Here is a 22,238-nt window from a genome sequence, read left to right as displayed (position 1 = left end):
TACTTATTTCGATGGGGCTTCAACCCTATCAAACCATTTTGCTTTACGAGGACGAAGACTTCTTTACCAAAAAAAAAAAAAAAAAACTCCCGGTCTCTAAAGGAAAAAGTTTATATAAGGTCTTATATCCTGGAGTGTTAAGGTACACCTAAGAAGCCTATTAATGAAGGTTATTCCTATGCTGGAAAACCCATAAATCAATCATCTCGACCTTGTGATTTGTAGACATAACAAAAAGGGGATCTTTAGTCCTAAAAATAGTTCATCTTCTAATACTCTGGACAATCCATTTTCAAGGTTTTCAAGTGTTTGTAGAATTGCTTGATCGCCACCATTTTTGAAACTTTAAATTTTATAATTGGGAGAAACAATAGATTCTCGTATCATCGCAAAGCTTTGCGGCACCGAAAATACATTTTTGACATAGTTTTGAGGCGCACCTTAGTTCAATAGTGTAGACACCTTGTACAAACCTCACCCCTCTCTAAAATTGTATTCTAAATGGAGGTTATGACCCGCTATTACTCTCACTCTGTCTCGCACACACAGGAGATTAAGGGAGTCAGTCACTTTTGATCAAGTAAATGGCCTCCACTTTTTACTCCTTTCTAATCCTTTGAAATGATCCCCTAAATTCCCAAACCAAAAAGAGTGCCTTATCTAAGCACTCAAGCCTTGAACTCTAAAATCACCTAAAGAAATGAAATTTGTTAAAATTCCTGTTTTTCTCTCTATATCACATGCTCTATCATAATTTTCTCAAACTCTCACATATTGATGAGTGTCTAACTACCTTTTTATTTTATTTTTTGGAAAACACTATGTAACGTCTATAGGCGAAAATGAATCGTGATTTCGCCTATGCTCATCACCGTTCAAAGTTCATCACACGGTCACAGTTATCCGATAGTGTTTCATTTTCATTTTTTTTTTCTACAAATTGGAATAATATGAAATTTGGAGCTTGTCTTCATCAAAAATAGGAAAATATAATAAAAATATATAAAAAAAATTCACAAAATATAAATTGACCAAAATACCCCTAAAAATTTATGGGGGTATTTTTGTCAATTTATATTTCATGAAATATTTTTTTCATTTTTTTATTAAATGCGTCTCACTAATATGTACACACGTTCCAAATTTTAGATCATTCTGATTTATAGAAGAAAAAAAAATAAAAATTAAAACACTACAGGACAATCGTAATCGTACGATGAACTTTGGATGGTGATGAACATAGGTGAAATCACTGTTCATTTTTTCCTATTGACGTTGGAAAGACTTTTCCTTATCTTTCTAATCTAACACATAAGATAGAGAGAAAATAGGAAGAGAAAAAGTCCCTTGAGTTCCTGGTAAAATCCATCAAATTTATGTTACCATAAAATCCTGTTTTTATAAATAATTTTAGGCTTTTGTCCTTTTAACTAAGTGTGTAGTTTCTATAAGACCTTGAACAATTCAATTAAGGTGCACCTCTAAATTTTATCATAATATGTAATTTTGATATAAATTTTTGTTAGGATTATATCAAAATCTATTTTAATATTTAATTATAAAATTTTAAACTCCAAAACTAGTTAAAATCAAGCAAATCTATAAACATATGAAAATCTTGAAATTGGACAGTCTAGATAATGTGTTGCAAGATGTACTATTTCTTACACTCAAAACTTTTTTTTTTTTTTTTTTTTTCATATTTTTATATCTCAATATCGAGATGATCAATTAGAAGGTTTTTCAATATTAAAACAACTTTTTTCGATGGATTTTTTAGATGCATTTGTAATTCTACATTTGAAGGTTGCAACCTTATATAAACTTTTTGCCTCTTTTAGGGAGCCACATGGCAATCGGAGGTTAAAGTGATAATATTTTTGAAAGGCAAGATATACAAAGGGTTAATAAAATAAAAACATCTAAGATATTTGTTTTCTTCAAGGGGTGCGGTCTGTACAGAGCCTAGGCTATAAACAATAAGAGAAAACCGTATATTCAAATAATGTTGAAAAATATTGTTTCAATATTGGAAATCTCCGTCATAGCTATGTTTTCATTTTTAATTATAAAAGTTAAAGCTTCAAAAATAATGTAGATCGAACAAATCTATAAAAATTGAAAATCTTGAAATTTGAAGGTCCAAAAAATGCGTTACAATATGCACTATTTTCAAAACTTAAAATTTTTTTTGTTCCTCATAGACATCTTGATGTCGAGATGATCAATTCGAGGATATGTGGACATGAAAATTTTTTGATGTGGGCTCTAATTTGATTGTTTTGAGCCTCGGCTCTATATGTTTAGGTTTTTTTTTTTGGATGCAGCACTAGGAAAGAAAACGTGGACCTTTGGCAACTCCATTCGTGAAGAACCCTATTTTCTCGTGTGTATGCGGTGCTCTCGCGAGTAAATGTGCTCAGGTCGGCGTCTTCTGCTTCAGCGCCCTTAGCAATGAGGGCGTTGGTTCAAAGGGTTGCCTCTGCCAGCGTCGAGGTACACTACACTGTTGAAAGAAAAAGAGTAGCCAATGTGTGTGAGAGAGTGATGAAGCCTGTTGTATGTAAGTGAGAGGGAGAGCGAGTGTTTGTTAGAGAAGCTCATGAGAAAACTGATTTCAGGTGGAAGGTTGCATGGTTTCGCAGATCGGACCTGGTCTGCTGGTTTTGGTGGGTCTTCACGGCTCCGATATCGATTCAGATGCTGATTACATGTACGCTTGCTCTCTGAGCCTCGTCTTTCATATCAATCATGTGTCCCTGCTTTGAGATTTCTCCCAGATTCTACATGTTTACTCTCTCTCTTGCCTCCTCCTCATAAAGATGGAATTCTTATAGTTGGGCTTTAACTCCCATTTGAACAAACATATTTTGCAACTCAGACCACTAATGCTATACTTATGCATGTTGGGTATTCCATATTCCATTTTTGGTTAACTCCCCTTCATTGGTTCATTTGGTTTCGGAATTTGGAGTGTATTTGAAATATTCTTCAGTACACAATGTGGCAGATATTTTCATTCATATTGTGAATGGGTTCCATCTAAATTTGTATTGTGCACTTCCTATTTAATTGTCTAGACCCTGAGTTTTTTTATTTTGATCGGCGGACACCTAATTGTTTCCATCATTTTTATGGTCAAAGCTTCTCTAGAGTATTGCAATTTAAGTGGTTAATTTCAACCTTGAGGAAATTCTTTTTCTCTACTCTCTACTATCTAAGAATCATTTGAGCTACTGCAAAGAGCACATTTCAGTTGTGTTTTCATTGAATGCAAGGGTTTAGAAGGCTCATGTTGGGCATGTATGATTTTACTGATCACTGGATTTTATATAAGCAGTGTTCCTGATGGGCTCTTTAGAAGCTTTTCTGTTTATTCTTAGAGTTGCAGTGGTTGAGAACTCGTTTATTTTCTTTGACAAATAATAAAGGTTGACATAAATAAATTCTATAAAAGATTCAAGTGCTGAGAGTCCAAAAACTACATGGGCAGAAAATCCCCAAGAACCCATAATGCTTGTTGTTGCACCCACATTTGCTAGTCTAGACTGTCTAGTTACCATCATATTCACTCCAGTATACTATAATTTTCTTTCTATGTAACTATTGGTTAATCTCTTGAAAAGATTCTCTTAGTCACTAAAGATTTGGGGACATCGTATGATATTTAGGAATGCCTTTCCATGCTAGCATGCCGCTCACGTTTCTCTGTTAAAAGGACGCCTTCCACTGCTCCATAAATCTATATGGCAGTTGGAGCTTCAAGCCCAATTTTGTTGCAGGACATGTTTCAGGAGATCTATGACTAGTGTGGTGCTAGTTTATCAATTTCTTAGGGATGCCAATCTGGAGGTGCATGCGTTGGAAAAGAGTACAGTGGCTCTTTGTCATTTTTGAAGAGGGTGCATCACTCAATCTCTTGAAATGCCATCTTGACATCTTTTTGTTTTCTTTTCTCTCTTGTACTCCTTTATGCTGTAAACAAAATTGCTAAAAAAAGAGGCTTTCTAAGTATGACTCATAGAGCATTGTTGATAAACCCTGGCAAGGTCTGCAACCTATAGGGGTCTAGAACATTCCTTTTGGGTAGCATCCAAGAATCACTTATACAACAGCTGGACTTGTTTACATTAGATAGGTTAAAAGAGGGAAGAGTTGATCACTAGCTGTGCCAATGTTTACAAATCTATTAGTAGTGTGTGTCGTAATTATGAGCTAATACCAGTATTAAAATAAGCATATAAGGTCAATGTGGACCTTTTGGTATATCTAGCCAGTCAGATTGGATTATGATGATACCTCTTCCTTGATCGTACTTGGTTTGGCCGCTTGTGTTCCACAGAAAACTTAATGACATACTTTTGTTGAAAGGGAAGCTTGTTAGTAGAGCGGGAGATCTACACCATGCCAAAACCTTTGTGGCTATCATTGATTTTGTAGTTGTTGGAAATGCTTGAGATTCCGGATCATTTCAGGAATCGGAATCGTGGAATCGCGGGTGTCAGATGATTCCTATAGTTACAATCGTCTTTCTTACAATTCAACTCACTTGTTACATAAGTCCCACAATAGTGGAATTTCGATCCAATAAAATTGGAATTGTGTCCCTATCTTGTTGGAATCAATATCCCACTACTTTAGAATCGATTTTCCTGCCTTTTTGGAATTGCACATCAATCCACTCCAATCAATGCCATCCAGAATCGCGATCTGATAAAATATTGTTGGAATTGTTGTCCCATCAATTTGGAGTCGATATTCCTACCTTTCAAGAGTCACACACCAATCCACTCGGGACCATGCTAGAAGTTTTAAGCGAGAAAAGATTTAAAGTTTTATATTATTTATAAGCTTGAATTTTGGACTCCATATAGTGAATATGATTATCGAGGGCTCCCATATTATTCAAATCAATGTTTTTGACAGCCCTCCCCTAACAATGGTCTCAGCGTATTGAGCATTGTTTAAAGTTAGCTCTCTGCAGCTAATAAAGCAAGGCTGAGGTAACAATGTCTTCGACGCTTTATTAAAAAATCCTATCAACATCAGGGTCTATTAGAGGTGAGAAACGATTTCTAATTGTGTGAGAAGGGTGATCAGCTGGTTAAGTACTTATCATTGACACCCGCAAGAGTCAAGTTGAAAGTTGAAGATTCTGTTTCACACTTACCTGCAAAATACATTACTATCATACTTTGCTAATGAATCAATAAATCTAGAAATTTGTGTTTGAATTTTTATTTCATGTTATTGGAACTTCAAGTCCATGTTGATCGAAGCATTGCTCGGTGCTTCTATGAACCCTAGGTTTTGACGATGTGGATATAGCTTCCAGAAAACATCAAAGTGTCATATATAGTTGAATCCAGGTCTTGTGCACCTATAAATCACATACTTTGTGAGATGGGATCTAGATTCCCAACTTCTAGGAATCGATAGTCAAAAAATTATTTGGAATGAGATTTGAGAACTTCGGAATCGTGAATCCTATCTTCCTAGAATCCTTATTCATCTTGGGTAATACTAAATCGTGATTCCAACCGCAATCATGACCTCGGTACACCATTCGGGTAACTATAATGCAGTTCCTTTATCGTTCTCAAGATTCATAAGGCATTCTCTACTACTATTGCCAGGATAGAAAGGACTCTCTCAGCGTGCTAAGGTTGTATCTGTTGACTGATGTATGCTTAAGTAGGCTGATGGGCATGGGCCTAACATAGTTATCGGGATCTCCTCCCTTGCTTGGTGATCCCTTGCAGAACCTTGATTCTCTTGATCCCAGAGCGGATGTCTAAAACTCAATTTAGTGTTTTCGGAATCTCGCTCCATCTTATAAGGAACGAGTTCCTTACAATTTAATTTCACGTTCCTGAACATTATGAGATGTTCCCTAGTCTTATGGTTCGCACTCCAGAATGCATTGGGATCTAGATTCCAAAATAATGGAACACAAGCATCGCCATATATGGCATCCAAATCCCACCAATATGGGATCACTTTAAAGTTCCCTATTTATTTCATAGCAGGACTAAGCCTACATGTTATTAGTTAACAACGTGGGGAGCTACATTTTAAAGCCACGGATCCTCATTACCTACGCGAGGAACTCGTGTTCTAAGTAAACGGAGCTCGCTCCTATAAAAGTTATTCCTCGCTCCATAATATTTTGGATCACTTGAAGTAATGCACTCCCTGAGTTAAGAAACTCAAAAAAATGCCCTTGGGAACTTCGCTTCTTACGTATAGGATCTTGCACCTTTATATAATAATTCTCGATCCTATGTAATAAAGGACCTCGATCCTCAAACCACATGGACTTCGATCCCGACCTTTGAGGTTGTATGGGCATCAATCCCTAACACAGGGGTCTTCAGTATAGCTTTGATCCGCCGATCCCGCCCTCGATTCGGGAACCGTTCCCGTTCCCGTACGCATTAACTTTGGGGCCTAATGTCATGGGCAGTCTTGAAATGATGAATTTCTGGATTTTTCCAAAAGCTATGATGCATGGTAAGGAGTTGGCAGAGTGGAGGACAAGTTTGGACATAAACTATTGCGAACTAGCACGTTAAGGATGATCTCGTATTCTAAATGTCAAATATGAAGAAAAAGTTGGGTTTTCAGGTTGCGGATTGCTCCGTGTCTTTCTTGGTGTGCAATTGTGGGAAGTGGGCTAGATATGATGTTAGAGTCGGGGGAAGGGCAAGAGTTTGGCTTGGTTTGTCATAACAGGAGCAAGTGGATGCGACAACATTTCTAAGAGGCAATGTTTTCAGATCGACTTCACTACGGGCCATTGTTTTAAAATGTGGCTGCAGCATGCGGGATGTGCCAGCAACCGCACTGCAAAACAATGCATATGCACTTTGGTAGGATGCGACCACATATGTGTCGCATCCCACCGCATATGCGACCGCATAGCCGCATCGCTGCATAGCATCGCATAGGCGCCCCATATACGAGACAAAAAATAACCCCTTGAAAAGGGGTATTTGGGTAAATTTTGCCCCTCAAAAAAGGGGGGAAAGGGTTTGATGGGTACCAGCAAAAACAGCCACATCAGTGGCTTTTTTTTCATCAAATCAGTCAAAAAATAAAAGAAGATAAAATTACGTACAGACCATATTGGAGGGGGATCTATTACTATTTGGTGTCCAATATGCCCAATATTACGAGCGCCATCTCCCTTTCTCGTGGCTTTTTTTTTCCCTAAGTTGCCCCCTGTCCAATCATGAAACACCGGACAGGGGGCTATTCTTTCCTAGTTGTCCGGTGTTCCAAATACCAAACAGCAACTTGTTATCCCCAAAATCAGTAGGCCCTCTTTGAATGTAGCAGGCTCATCGTTTGTTCGATTGCTAACCTAGACCATGTTTTCCGACCAAAGATCAGCCATGTTTAGATTAAACTCATTATAATGATCCCCTTCTTTGCTGTCCCGTAAGCCTCACTATTAAATTCCTCTGAATTACATTGATTTAGAGAGAGAAGGGCAAAGTTTATTGTAGTGTTCAGAGTCTGGAGCTTGAGAATTTCAGTGCAAGGATCCATTCTTTGAAAACCCATGTGGGTGGTCACATCTTACATTTGTTTTTGATAGATAAGAGAGAGAAAAACTGGGTGGAGAGAGAAAACGTGAGAAGTCATAATGGGGGAGCAACCCCAGCTTTGGAGATTCTTTATTGAAGAGAGAAAATGTGATAGGAAAGGTGGAGAAGGGGGGCCAACATCAGCTAACAAAATTTCTCTTAGGGTTTCTTGTAAGCGATGGGAACACGGAGATCCTCACTTCTCTCTCCTAGAGAGAGAGAGAGAGAGAGTGAACAAAAAATACAAAAACAGAGAACAAGAAAGAACAAGAGCAGAGGAATCGGGCTTGGGTTAAGACGGTAGCATCTGGGTTTTCATAGCACTACGTCTCAAGATTCATTCCTATGTAACCATGTCAAAAAAAAAGAAGAAGAAAGAACAAGAACAAAAGAAGACTATCATCCCCATTTATTCCAAAGGATCAATGAGTCAACATTAGATGCAAAAAACGAATATATATATATAGAGAGAGAGAGAGGAGATCAACTGAGTAAAAAAACAAAAAGCACGCTCACTCTAATACAAACCCTATGTACTCACTCAATCAAAAACTCCCAATTCAGCCTTGCAAAGGAGGAGGAAGGGGAGGCACCGAATCAAAGGTCATCCATTTTGTGGTCACGACCACGGGCCTATTACATCCAAAGAGGGTTCGCTGGTTTTGGGGATAGCAGATAGTTATTCAGTATTTCGAACACTGGACAACACAAAACTAGGAAAGAATAACCTATGTCCGGTATTTTCATTGCCGGACAACGGAGCAGCTTAGGAAAAAACAAAAGCCCCTGGGGAGGAGGGTGGTGCTCGTAATATTGGGCACATTGGACACCAAATGGTAATTGAGCCCCCCCCCCTTCCAATATGATCCATATGTAATTTTCTCAAAAAAGAATGGCAGAAATTCTTTCAATTTTGTCTTGGTGGATCTTTGCTTGTTGATCGTGATTGTTTTGGGTGTTGATTTGAGGAAGTTTAAGCGAAGATTTGACAATATATAGATGGTTTCACGGGCCAAGAAGTAATCAATGTTTTATTCAATTAATCGGTAAGTTTTTATTTTCTAATACACTAATACTGTTTTGGGGGGCAATGTCTTCTTCACAATCTTCTAGTAACAAGGATCCAGCTTGGAAATAGGCAAAACTCAAAGACTGGTTCTGTCGAAAGTTTCGTCAACCTCCTACTTTCCAGGGGAATCCTACCTCGGTTCTGTCTAAAGTCTGGTCCACCTTAGCTCCACCCAAGCTTCAGACCTTCAACTGGCTCGCCGGCTCTCATAGAGCGCTCACGGTGGACCATCTCCAAAAGAGAGGGGTCCCAATCCTTAATAGGTGCGCTTTATGTCAATGCGACGAGGAATCCAATCCTCATCTCTATTCATTCTATGCGACTTTACCTACAATCTTTGGGGTCAAGTCTTGCAACTATATTTGGCATCAAATGGGTCACCCCTCCCTCGGTCAAGGCCTTGATATCGTGTGATTTCGACTTATGTTGGCCAAAGGCCGGAAGAATCCTTTGGAAGGCAACAATAGCTGCAACCATTTGGACAGTCCGGGCGAAAAGAAATAATAGAATCTTTCGAGGTCAAAAACTCCACACATCGGCTCTCCTTCACAAGTTGACCTTCTTGGTAACCTTTTGGGCCTCTAACCATAAGGTTTTTTCAGGCATTCCTAGAGCTTGTTCCTCACTCAATGGAAAACCATCCTCAATCATCAACCAAGGTTGGAAACTATAAGTTAAATTTTGATGGTTGTTCCCTAGGGAACCCATGCCCGACAGGGGCAGGGGGTCTCTTCAGAGACCACCAAAGCAACACGCTCCTAACATTTTCGGTGCACCTTGGCCTCAAGGATTCCAATCACGTAGAAGCCTTCGCCCTCCTCCTAGGCTTGAAAAACTTTAACAGTTCTTGGGGCTTGCACCTCATAGTGGAAAGAGACTCACAAAATGTCATCTCATGGGCAAGCAAAGCGTCTTCTTCACCATGGCACCTAACCTCTATCTTTTATGAAATTGATCACATTTGTAGGGCTACAAACGTCTCCTGGAAGCATATTTGGAGGACGTTCAACGATTACGCAGATCAACTGGCGAAAGAAGGAGCTAGAAGCCAAAGACAAGCTCAAGCCGGGTCCAACTCCTTTTTTGCTCTAGACTGGCATATAACCTAATACCTTTGTATGCTGCCATTTTTTGGCCCTGCTGCATTGTTTTGGAAGCTCCATGTATATTGATGTAATTGGGAAGTTCTATAAGCCCATTTTGTACATGATAGACTAAACACATTTTTTACCGAGACCCCTTGTGTGGGTGTCCTCAGACTTTCTCATCGATGTAATCTCTCTCCCTAGTAATACAATGTTAACCCCTCTCAAAAACAAAAAATGCAAAACTCAAAGACCGAAATTGTGTTGCTTGTACTCTTTGTGGAAATACTTATATGAGCGATGTTTTTCAACAAAAAAACACTTAGCCAAGGATTTCTGGGAATGTCAGAACATGCCCACAAGCTTGCAAAGAGATTAAAAAGGAGATTAGAAAATATATGGATAGCTTGAAAAAACAACTTAAAAGAAGAAAATGAAGTAAAAAGAATTAATGGATGAAATGCCTCTTTGTTAGGCCTCAGAGGAAAAGTTTGGCACCGTCGTTCCTCCATTTTATATCAAGTCTACTGGAGCGAGAGCTTGATCGCCGCTTCGTCCTCACTTTTCTTTTAGCTCCTTTTTAGTGTCACTGGCACCGATGGAAGGGAAGGAAGATAGGTCAATCAACATTCAATTATTTGACGATGATGAGGATATATCAAAAATTGGTTGGAGTCAAAGGAGTACTCCTAGGGAGAGGGTTATAAATATTGGTTGTAGTGTAATAAAAAAAAAGGAAAACCTCTCCCTAAGGGGCCAATGGATACATTTTGCGCCCCTGACCCTGAAATTGTGGTTCAAGAGAGCAGGAATAAAACAAAACAATCTACAATTGAAAATCGATACAAGAGAGAAGAGAGGAAGACAATATGTGGTACCAATGTTTTAAAATGCCGGATGCGGTCTCGATGCGATCGGGGGGCCGATGCGGTAATGCAGTCCAAATACGGGTGCATCACCCCAATGTAGTCAATAAATATAAAAAATTTCTAAAAAATCTCAAAAAATAGGTTAATGCATAGAAAAAATATGGAGGTGATTTATGTGATAGTAGGTATTTTATATATTCATTAACTCCAAAAGTATCAACTGTCGAAGATTTTGTGTCCACTATCCCTTGATAGATCATAAAAGGCATTAAAAAGTAGAAATTAGAAACTTGAAAGTTGAAACTAACTTCATAAAACATTCAACAACCGCAATCACAAATTTGCAACTACAAACTTTAAAGTTACAAAATATAAACTAAAAGTCTTTGAAGATTAAAGATCTCAAAAGTCAGGACAAATCATCATCATTTCTCAAGTCTTGAGACTCTAAATCTTATATCTAAATCTGACAAGTTATCTAGAGAGTCTTTAGGTGCATCATCATCATCACTATCATCCTCGGCGTCCTCTACATATTGTTCTTCTTCCTCGGTCTCTTCTGAGTCAGTCTCCTCCACCTCCTCGACCTATGGAGTTGATGTGCGACTGGACCCAGCTCTACTCTTTTGTGCTCTAGTGTTAGGCCGTATTTCTTCATTGGCCCCTGTGGCTAGCTTGACATCAAGCCAAGTAAGATCCTCACCCTCAAACACATACTCTACTCATGGATCCATGGTCCACTCACTTGTGCAATCACCATCAGGTTCATATAATCGAATTGGGTTGAGATCCATGCGCTTTTGATACCTTTCCCTAAGCCACTCGTTATAGTGCACATAAACTGAATCATTCAACTTCTTCTGCTCCAACCTATTTCTTTTATTGGTATGGAGCAATGGTACAAAACATGGAAACAAGCAAAAATAACAGATGTTATTTTCTTCTTTCTACTTTTACATTTCTTAGATCAATAAGAATTTAGAAAATTGAAATTTTAAATCCAAGAAATAAGGATTAGGGACTTACATGCTCAAATGCACTCTAATTGCATTCCCAGCCAGATGAACTACATGTGAGGCTCAACAATCAAATAGCGAGATGTGGTAAATTTGGTATCTCGCTTCCTTATAATGCCCACCATGCAGCTGCATAATATACTTCAACAAAATAATTAATTATTTATATAAATGGAACTATACAAATAAAAAACTGTAAAGCAAACAAAATAGAAAGGGCACTTTTTGCCTTTACCTAAATTTGTAGTGTCCCTGTTTCGAGTAGCAATCTCTCTCCCAAAGGTTCTCAATGCTAACTTGAACTTGATCAATTCATGGCTATGAATCTCATCTTGGATATGTCGGTTAGGGGCCAACCTCTCAAGCACATCTAAGAACTCATCATTTATTATACGACCAAACTCAAAGGCAGAGTGCCTGTAGTGAAGAGATGGATTTAGAAAGTAACTGGCTGAATGGAGCTGCATATGAAGTTGGTTATCCCATCTCCTATCAATGATTTCAAGAATAATCTTGCATTTCGTTTCATCATCTTATAGAACATTTTTACCTCTTCTCTTGCCCTTGTAATTGCCTCATATATATAGCCCATGGCGGGCTTCACTTCACCATTAACCAATAGAAGCATTCTCACTAAAGGGCTAGCCACTTCCAATGAATGATATACCTGATCCCAAAAAGATGTATTGTTTGAATAATTTGCTCGCCCTTTCTCCAAATCTTGATGCTTTGACCACTTACTTTTACTCCACTGCTCTGAAGTAAACGTGGCCCTCAAGGCATTTCTTTGCTTGCATAGGCTTTGAAGAGTGAGAAATGATGTGACAAATCTAGTGATACTCTGTCAATAAATGTAAAAAAATTCTAAAAAATCTAAAAAAATAAGTTAATGTATAGAAAAAAATATGAAGGTGATATATGTGATAATATGTATTTTAGTTTAATAATTAACTTCAAAACTATTAGCTGTCGGAGATTCTGTATCCAGTTATCCACCCATATAAGTATTTCCACAGAGCAAGCATATCACACAATTTTTATCTTTGGGATTTTTTAGTTTAGCATATTTTCAAGCCGGATCCTTATTACTAGAAGATTGGGAAGAAGACATTGCCCCAAAAATATGTATAATAGTAATATTGTACAAGAAGGAAAAAAAATTTATCGACTCTGTGAAGCACTGCTCGATTTCTTCACGACCTCTGATTTCTTATCACAATTCACCCCCGATTTCTTGTCGCAAATTCACCCTAACATCTCCAAATCAATAATCAAAGGTATCCAATGAACATCCAAGTATCTAACAACCGCCAAATTGAAGATTTCGATGCAAAACAAAAATTCCGCCTAAATTTTGTTTTACCTCGATTTGATGCAAAAAAAGCCACAAAAGTGGCTGAAAGTCTTCGTTTAGAGCCCCAAATACCCCCCAAAACAGTTTTTCTAACATTTGGATGCTCAAAAAGACCATTTTGCCCCTCCTGGAGGGGCAAAACAGAAAAAAAATTTGGCGGATACTGTCGCAGTGGGATGTGGTGCGATGCGGCCGCATTTTTTAAAAGCGCATATGCCCCTGTTTCTGATACGGATGCGAGCGCATCCCGCATGTTGCGCCCGCATATACGGCGATGCGGCCGCATTTTAAAACACTGATCTCATGTAATGTAGGAAGATTAAATCCTGGGCCAAATGACCCAATTGTGTGGAGCTTACATGCAAAACTAGTGAGGGTTATAGTATTAAAAAGAATGCCAGCCATATGAAACCACTTTGCAATGTTCTCACATACCTTCTTCCTCTCTTCTTTCTTGTATTGATTTTCAATTGTAGTTTCTGTTGTTTTTTTCCTACTCTCCTAAACCACAATTTCGGGGTTAGGGGTGCAAAATGTATCCATTGGCCCTTTAGAGAGGTGTTTTTTTTCCAATACTACCCCACCAATATATATAACCCTCTCTCTTGTCCTTGGAGTACACATTTGCCTCATACCAACTTCTGATATATCCTCATCATCTTCATCATCACCAAATAATTGAATTTCATCCATTAATTCTTTTCGTTCCATTCTCTTCTCTTTTTTTTTTTTTTCAAGCTATCCTTGTATTTTCTAATCTCCTTTTTGGCATCTTCAGTAGCTTGTGGGCATGCTCTTACATTCCTAGAAATACTGGCTAAGTGTTCTTTTGTCGAAAAATACCTCTCATATAAGTATTTTCACAAAGAGTACAAATAAAACAATTTCGATCTTTCGGATTTTTTAGTTTAGCATATTTCCAAATCAGATCCTTGTTACTAGAAGATTATGAAGACGACATTGCCCCAAAATAAAGGTATTAGTGTACTAGGAAATGAAAACTTACCGATTCCTTGAAGAAAATATCGATTTCTTCTCAGCCTTTGGACCTCTCAATTTGTTGTCAAAACTTCGCTGAAACTTCCTCATGTCAACACCCAAAATAAATTAACAACCAAAGATCATCCAAGATGAAAATCCACGATTTAAGAAAAAAAAAAAAAAAGAATTCCGCCACTTTTTTTTTGCTTGGTTTGATGTTCTAAAGGGCGCGAATGTGGCTGATTTTGGCGGTTTGAGGGGTTTAATACCCCCTCAAACCCTTGTAACCCTGTATGGGGGGTTAAAAAGACATAAATACCCCTTTTCAAGTTTTTTTTTTTTTCATTTCGCGTGCAAGACGCACATGTACGGCTATGTGGCCACATATGCGCTATTTAGCGATACGGTTTCCAACGCATTCCGCATGATGCGGCCGCATATGTGGCAATGCAGCTGTATTTTAAAACACTGGTAAGTACATTGCAAAGTGGTTTTATATAGCCAGCATTCCTTTTAATACCATAACCCTCAATAGCTTTGCATGTGTGGTCCAGGCAATTAGGCAATTTGGCCCAAGACTTAATCCTCCTACATTACATGAGGTAAGGGAGCCCCTTTTGAAGGATGTTGTGTCTGATGTTAATAAAATTTTGATTTCTCAAAGAAAACGATGGGAGAAGTATGAGGCAACTATTATGTGTGATAGATGGTCTGATGCAAAGTCAAGGGCATTTATTAAATTTTTGGTTAATGCATCAGACAAGTCACATGATGATGGATGAGATTGTAGAATTTGTTGTAGAGCAACATGTGGTACAAATCATGACTGACAATAGTGCCAATTATGCTACAGCTGGGCATCTTTTGACTTTGAATATGAGGCATATGTTTTGGACTCCTTGTGCAGCTCATTGTGTTAATTTCTTTCTTAAGGAAATGGGTACGATATCTATATTTAGTAGGGTGATTTCAAAAGCAATGTTTGTTGTAGGATTATTTACAAGAACACCACAGTCCTTAGCATGATGAGGAGTTTTACAAAGAAGAGAGATATAATGCGACTGGGTGTCACTAGATTTGCCACATCCTTTCTCACTCTTTGAATCCTATGCAAGCAAAGAACTTCCTTGAGGATCATGTTTGCTTCAGAGCAGTGGAGTAAAAATAAGTGGTCAAAGCATCAAGATAGAAGAAAGGCTGAGCAGATTATTCTCAATACATCTTTTTGGGATCAGGTATATTGTGCATTGGAAGTGGCTAGCCCTTTAGTGAGAGTGCTTCGATTGGTTGATAGTGAAGCAAAGCCCGCCATGAGCTACATACATGAGACAATGACCAGGGAAAAAGAAAAGATAAAAAATGTTCTAAAGGATGATGAAAAGAAATGCAAGGCTACACTTGAAATCATTGATAGGAGATGGGATAACCAGCTTCATATGCACCTCCATTCAACCGGTTACTTTCTAAATCCATCCTTCACTACAAACACCCAGCCATTGAGTCTAGTCGTATAATAAGTGTTGGGTTCTTAGATGAGGTTGGTCCCTGACCGACATATCTAAGATGAAATCCATAGCCATGAATTGATCAAGTTCAAGTTAGCATTGATAAACTTTGGGAGAGATTGTTACTCAAAACAGGGACACTACAGATCTAGGTAAAGGCAAAAAGTGCCTTTTCTATTTTGTTTGTTTTACAGTCTTTTACTTGTATATTTCCATTTATATAGATAATTAAATATTTTTTAAATTATAAAATGTCATGCAGCTGCATGGTGGGCATTATATGGAAGCGAGATAACAAATCTACACGATCTCACTATTCGATTGTTGAGTCTCACATATAGTTCATCTGGTTGCGAACTCAATTGGAGTGCATTTAAGCATCTAAGTCCTTAATCTTTATTTCTTAGGTTTCAATTTTCTAAAATCTAAGAAGAGTAAAAAGTAGAAACCTTTTTGCTTGTTTCCTTGTTTTTTACCACATCTTCATACCAAAAAAAAGAAATAGGTTGGAGCAGAAGAAGTTGAATGATTTGGTTTCTGTGCAATATAATGAGCGGCTTAAGGAGAGGTATCAAAAGCATATGGATCTCAACCCAATTCTAGAGTATAAACCTGATGGTGAGGACACAAGTGAGTGGACCATGGATTGACCAGCAGAGCATGTGTTTGAGGGTGAGAATCTGACTTGGTATGATGTCGAGCTAGCTGCAGTGGTTAATGAAGAAGTACGGCCTAACACTAGAACACAAAAGAGAAAAGCCGAGTCCAGTCGCATATTAGTTCCAAAAATTTAGGAGGAGGCCGACTCATAAGAGACTGAGGAAGAAGAAGAATTTGTGGAGGCCATCGAGGATGATACTGATGATGATGATTCCTCTCACTCAAATGCTAGAGGTGAACATGGAGACTCTCTAGATAACTTATCTGATTGAGCTTAGAAGTTGAGACTTGAGAACTGATGATCATTTGTCTTTGAGTCTTGATTTTTGAACTCTTCATAGACTTTTAGTTTGTAACTTTAAAGTTTGCAATCGCAAAATTTGTGATTATAGTTTTTGAATGTTTATGAACTATGGTAATATGATGTCTTCTAAGTTCTATTGTCTTCTAATAAGTTAGTTTCTAGTTTCTAGTTTCTACTTTATAAGGTTTTCTATGATATATCAGGGGATAGTGGATACAGAATCTCGGACAGCTGATACGTTGGACTTAATGAATGAATTAGATACTCACTATCACATAAATCACCTCTATGTTTTTTTTTTCCATGCATTCACCTATTTTTTGAGATTTTTTAGAATTTTTTGTATTTATTTATCTCATCGCAGTGATGCATCCACATCTGGACTGCATCGAGCTATATTGCCACATCGGCCCCCCGATCGCATCCTGCATTTAGCACCGCTCTGGTCTAAAAGGCCAAAGTCTTTGGCTTCAATCCCTGAGCCAAAGGGCAGCGGATCACTCCCCCCTTTAACATGAAAATATCTGTAAAAATTTTAGAATTTCCGCTGAGGTATTAATTTGGTAAAAGTTACAATTATTTAAACATTTGGAAAATATGCATAATTACTAAGAATTTTAAAAAGGGAAAAGCTTATATAAGGTTGTAACCTTAAAATGTAGAAGTACAGATGCATCTCAAAAATCCATCGGAAAAAGTTGTTTTAATGTTGAAAAAATCTCTAATTGATCATCTTGAGATCGAGATGCATGCATATGAAACAAAAAAAAAAAAATGAGTCCCTTTAATAGCGCATCTTGCAACACATTATCTAGACCATCCATTTTCAAGATTTTCATATCTACTTGATTTTAACTATTTTTGGAGTTTAAATTTATAATTAGATATGAAAATAGATTTTGAGATAATCCTAAGAATTGTTTCACCAAAATTACATGTTAAGATAAGATTTGGAGGCGCGCCTTAATTGGATTGTTTAAGGTTGCAACCTTATAGAAACTACCCTTTTAAAAATATCTTAATTTTTATATTTTTGAAATTATTTATTTTCTGTTTTATAAATACACCTAAATGCTTCCACCAAATCTGCCGATTATTTTAATCAATGAGAGTCATGATCTTGATTGCATTTGTTTTTTTTAACAATTATTTTTTCAGTTTGATTATATATATATATATATATATATATATATCACCCATGATTCAAGAACAATGTCCAAGACCCTTCAAATATGTGATCACTTATACTTGAAGAGTTAATTCATACCATGCATGTGTTACAAAAGATTGATTGATGTTTATGTAATTGCATTGTTGGTTGCTGGGATTGAATGTTTCTCCTCCGCTCATTTTCTCTGATATTATACTCTTTTTGTATCCACTTCTTAAACTTGGGGCATTTGGTAATCATAGTATATTCTTGTAACTCCAGAGAATGTTATTTCTAATATGCTTGGAGATATTTTCTGTTTGATGCAATAGTTGGTCCTAGAGTTAAATGAAATTCGTGAGATCAGAGGATCATCTCTATCTGCTATGAATCGTAATTAGAAACTTAAGCTCTTTCAGTACCATCTGTGAATCCCTATCATTGTTGTTTTGTTGTGTACATAATTATAATATTAGAACTATGATCTTGTTTTACTGTACCATTTGTAAGCGTTTGTTCGTTAATTTGATATTTCAAGGTACACCATTAATTATGAAGATTTTCTGCAGTTGTAGAAAAGTTCTGAACATGAGGCTTTTTCCAAATGAGAAGAATGGAAAGGCATGGGATCAAAATGTAAGCTCTCCACTACTTTGCAATATTCTCAATTATCAAAGCCTGACTCCATCATGTTCGTTTTTTCCCTAAATGCAAGTAAAATTTTCAGAAATATAAAAGAGAAGCGTGTTTTTCATTTTGCACTATATTCTGCTAGATAATAAGCTTCCTGAACATTGTTAACTCAAGATTGTACATCCTAGGCTGGATATTGGTATATGGCGACTGTATTTCATGGACGAATATTGGATTAATTTGACCAAGCCTATATTTTGAGAAAGGGTTGGAATAAATTTTGTGCAGGTTATGCAGAAACACTATGAAGTTCTTTTAGGTATCAGGCTTACCATACTCAATGAGTGATTCTGTTTCGGTATGAAGTGGGGATTAGGAACTAATTGTTTATATGTTCCTATTTCTTGTTTCCTTTGTTTCCTCAGTGAGCCAATTTACTTTGTATGGCATTCTCAAAGGAAATAAGCCAGATTTTCATGTGGCCATGCCCCCTCAAAACGCAAAGATCTTTTATGCTTCTTTAGTGGATAAGTTTCGTAGATCATACAATGTGGATGCTATTAAAGGTGAGTGGTAGTACTATTATGTTATAATCATCATATAATACTGCTTATGTTTAAGTGGTACTACTATGTGTAATCATACTTGCTATTTTTTATGGCAACTAAGCCAATGCCACAGTTTTTGGATTTCTCTTTCTAATTGGAGCTGGATTTGAAAAATATTTACCAAAATTAAGCTAGTTTTGAGAATCCATTTTTGAGAATTCATTGTAGATATACTTCTGTTATGGATGCTACCTTCTAATTATCTTATTATGTGCATGTGCGTTAAGAATTTCAATGCTTAAACCATCTAAATTAGATCATATCTCTCCTTTACTTTTTCCTAATTAGTACCCTTAACCTCTTCCTTTGTAAACCGAATCCCACAGCAAAAGGGATTGATAGTCTCGACTAAATTTGTCTAGGCACTAATCCAAGATCTCTTTCTCTACTCATAATCTCTCCTAAATAATCTCCGATGATATTATCTCTACAGGTAATCTCTCCTAAATAATCTCCTTAAATTCCTAAATTCTACCATGATCTCTCTCTCCTTTGTCCATGCCATGCAAGGGCTGTTTACTTGTTTTTTTATGACATGCTTCTTCATGACTACCTAGTTTGTTGTAAATATTTGACAACTTTGCTCGGCCATGGAACTCGGCCTTCGTCCGGGCCAAGTTACTCGCACAAGTGACCTAAGAAACCCAAAAAAGAAAAAGAAAATAAATAACCCTAAAGAGTCAGAAAAAATAGGAAGAAAATGATAAACAGAAAATCCATATAAAATATGAGTAAAAAAACAAAAATAAAAACTGGTTAAAAATCATATTTTTAGAAAAATGAGAAAAATAAAAAATCATTAAGAACCATAAAAAGGTTAAACACTAAATATGAATCAATTGTAATTGATTTAATCAAAGATTAAATCAATTATAAATGAAATTTAATTAATTATATACTAGGGGAGGGGGTGGGGAAGGCGGGGGGCACATGGTGTTTGGGCGAGTGGGAGTGGACTCACTCATTAGTCAAATACTATTTGTCTTCATCCACTGCCCTCTCCCAACACTTCCATTTTTCTCTTCAAATCTGCACAGTGGAACTCTCTGCTCTCTCTCTCTCTCAGGGTAACTGATGGGCTTGTGACTACAACATAGAATTGCAATCCAAGTTTACGTTAGTTGATGAAAGTTCATGCTTTACTGACAAACTTAATTAGGTAAGTTTGTAATTGCTTGTTTGTTTTTCAATAACTTGCACTGTCTTTTTTTAGCTTTATTGTGGAGGATTAAATTAGTTCATGTATTTTCCACTGGTTTCATGTACCATCTTATATTTTGCACTAGCTCAAATATATACTACTCGTGTTTTCTAATTTAATGGCAGACGGTGTTTTTGGAGCCATGATGAAGGCAAGTGAAGTCCTTACTCTCCCACTGTGCCATACATTTGATTTCTTTGTCACATTGAGCATATTACTGACTGTTCGAATTATTTGAAAGTTAAATTTTATTTCGGACTGCAGGTTCACTTGGTAAACGATGGCCCAGTCACCATGCAACTTGATTCTTCAGGACCATCTGAGTAAGCAAAGGATAACTTTATTTGCAACTTACTTCTTGGTCACTTGTTCTCAGTGTAACACATTGTGACTATTTGCTGATGGTTTCCTAGGAGTCCAAATGAAGCACCCTACGATGAACCATGATTTGAGTTGGCAAAAGTTGTATATGGAAGGCTCAACAAATATCAAATTGTCCACTTGAAATGCTAGCAAAAGTAAACTCCCAAGAAATGCTCAAGAATTCGTAATATGGTTGCAGGTAAGAGCAAAAGCGTTGGTTATATCCTGCAATTGCCTTTTCTTTCTTGGCTAAGTTTGTAATTGTCAAAGTTAGTTGGGTTGTATAAACATGATATATGAGCAACCCAACCCAGTGCTAGGATGTTTGTTTACATTTTGGTAATTTATTTTGTCAGCCCATTTTTCAACAAAATCAATGTCATCAACATTTCTTTTTTCTGAAATGAACATGTTGCGCAAGACAAATGTGTGTTGCACTTGTGAGTCTTTTTTATAGATAATAAAATTCTTGAAAGCCAAAGTAGAGGTGAAAGTGGGTTGAGTTTTGGCCACGGCCAACCCCTGCCAATGTGATGAAGCAATCAATCTTGATCCGTTATAGGCTTAAACCCAGCCCAAGCCTGCCTCCCTCCCCAACTCCACCCCCCGCACCCCCGTCTCCCCCCAACATGGGGGCCTCTCCTCAGGGGGGACCCTCTCTCTACGTGTGTGTATAGCACAAGCACACAAGATACTTGTTCAGACATTAGGCCTAGAGCTAATGAATTTTGCTCGTCTGCCCCTTAATAGTAAGTTGGGGAATGATATCGGCAAACCAAAAACAGGTAATAAATTTCGTTCAAAAATTGGAGGCAAAGTTGGGGCACAAACATGAACCAAAAAAAATTAGGTAACTTGATACCTGATTGCCAATAGGTCCAAACATAGATGTACTTTCTACAATTTTTTATTTACTGTAGTGACTTGCTTTGTACTGATATTCAACCTTCACGCTCATCGATATCCTAATTTCATTCCCAACTTGGGGCAAATCGTGGTGAAATTTCAATCAACGTTTGCCAGTGTGGAGATCCAGGGCCTAAAAGACCTTAACGAAAAAGGACATGATAAAAACATTTTGGTGCAATAATGTTACCACAACATGCCATGCGTTGACCTTAAACATAATGCTAAAAGCCTTGCAGAGAGAAGGGCAAGATTTGGATCGAGCAGAGGATCATTTACTAGTGGAAGCAATAAGGCAGGGGAGTGCAGCAAGCATGAAAGATCATGGTGAGTTGTGATTTGGAGCTTGGCTCTTTTGAAGTATTAGTTAACCTTACAAAAAAAGAAAAAGACAAAAAAAAACAAAGGCATCAGCAATGTTTTTTTTTAAAATCAACGGAAGAGATAAAAATAAAAATAGATAAGAGAAGTAAAGCCTTTTTGTAAGTTCTTGGAGGATATATTAGAGAGAGAAAAATAGAGTTCTTTTTTTTGTTTTTTTAGATAGGAGATATGAAGGTGATGGTAAGACAAAACTACCTTATCAAATCCCTCTTACACAAGTAAATTCCTATGAAGAAGGCAGTTCTCAGATCCCTCCTGCACAAGTAAATTCCTACGAATAGGTGAGAAGAGATTAAATAGGATGCCTAGGCTTATTCAGACTCAGACCGGTTGGGTGTGATGTAGTCTACCCCAATAATTATCATGAGCAGTAGCTTGCGGTAATGAATTCACTCTTATTTGATACGACATTTAAGAATAATATGGTTTCCTAGACTAACGCACCAAGAGAACAATCTCAAGAGAAAACTTTTGTTTCAAATTTCGCTGGTTTTGTTTGAATGCAAATGGTACAATTTATAAGCTTCAAGATGGATCTTTTGTCTCTTTCATGTTATG

General features: G+C 37.2%; 1 protein-coding gene across 9 annotated transcripts; it reads left to right on the top strand.

Moving 5' to 3' along the window:
* Nucleotides 1-2,211: 2,211 nt before the first annotated feature.
* On the top strand, nucleotides 2,212-20,816 carry LOC18442248 (D-Tyr-tRNA(Tyr) deacylase family protein). 9 transcript variants are annotated; one of them, XR_016056352.1, is made up of 9 exons: nucleotides 2,212-2,496; nucleotides 2,622-2,713; nucleotides 18,155-18,221; nucleotides 18,507-18,537; nucleotides 18,644-18,784; nucleotides 19,893-19,985; nucleotides 20,153-20,178; nucleotides 20,292-20,350; nucleotides 20,441-20,816. XR_016056352.1 is itself a non-coding variant. In XM_006852471.4 (8 exons), exons 1-8 carry the CDS (start codon nucleotides 2,455-2,457, stop codon nucleotides 20,472-20,474), a joined length of 492 nt encoding a protein of 163 aa, XP_006852533.1. In that variant the 5' UTR covers nucleotides 2,212-2,454; the 3' UTR covers nucleotides 20,475-20,816. The 9 variants fall into 9 exon arrangements, 5 of the variants coding, with proteins under 5 accessions (XP_006852533.1, XP_011626280.1, XP_088724107.1 ...); XR_016056349.1 differs by having other exon boundaries at nucleotides 20,113-20,178; XR_016056345.1 differs by lacking the exon at nucleotides 19,893-19,985 and having other exon boundaries at nucleotides 20,113-20,178.
* The last annotated feature ends 1,422 nt before the right edge of the window (nucleotides 20,817-22,238 follow it).

This window comes from Amborella trichopoda, chromosome 1 (genome assembly GCF_054954075.1).
Source record: "Amborella trichopoda isolate Santa Cruz 75 chromosome 1, AtrichopodaSantaCruz75HAP2 v2.0, whole genome shotgun sequence".
NCBI classification, from domain to species: domain Eukaryota; kingdom Viridiplantae; phylum Streptophyta; class Magnoliopsida; order Amborellales; family Amborellaceae; genus Amborella; species Amborella trichopoda.
Note: the sequence above shows the minus strand (reverse complement) of the source record. Positions and strands in the feature narration are given on the sequence as shown.

Coding starts and splice junctions, on each gene's coding strand:
- LOC18442248 (XM_006852471.4), top strand. CDS start 2,455: ATGAGGGCGTTGGTTCAAAGGGTTGCCTCTGCCAGCGTCGAG. Junction 20,179..20,291: donor TTTTTGGAGCCATGATGAAG/GCAAGTGAAGTC, acceptor TTCGGACTGCAG/GTTCACTTGGTAAACGATGG. Junction 20,351..20,440: donor GATTCTTCAGGACCATCTGA/GTAAGCAAAGGA, acceptor ATGGTTTCCTAG/GAGTCCAAATGAAGCACCCT.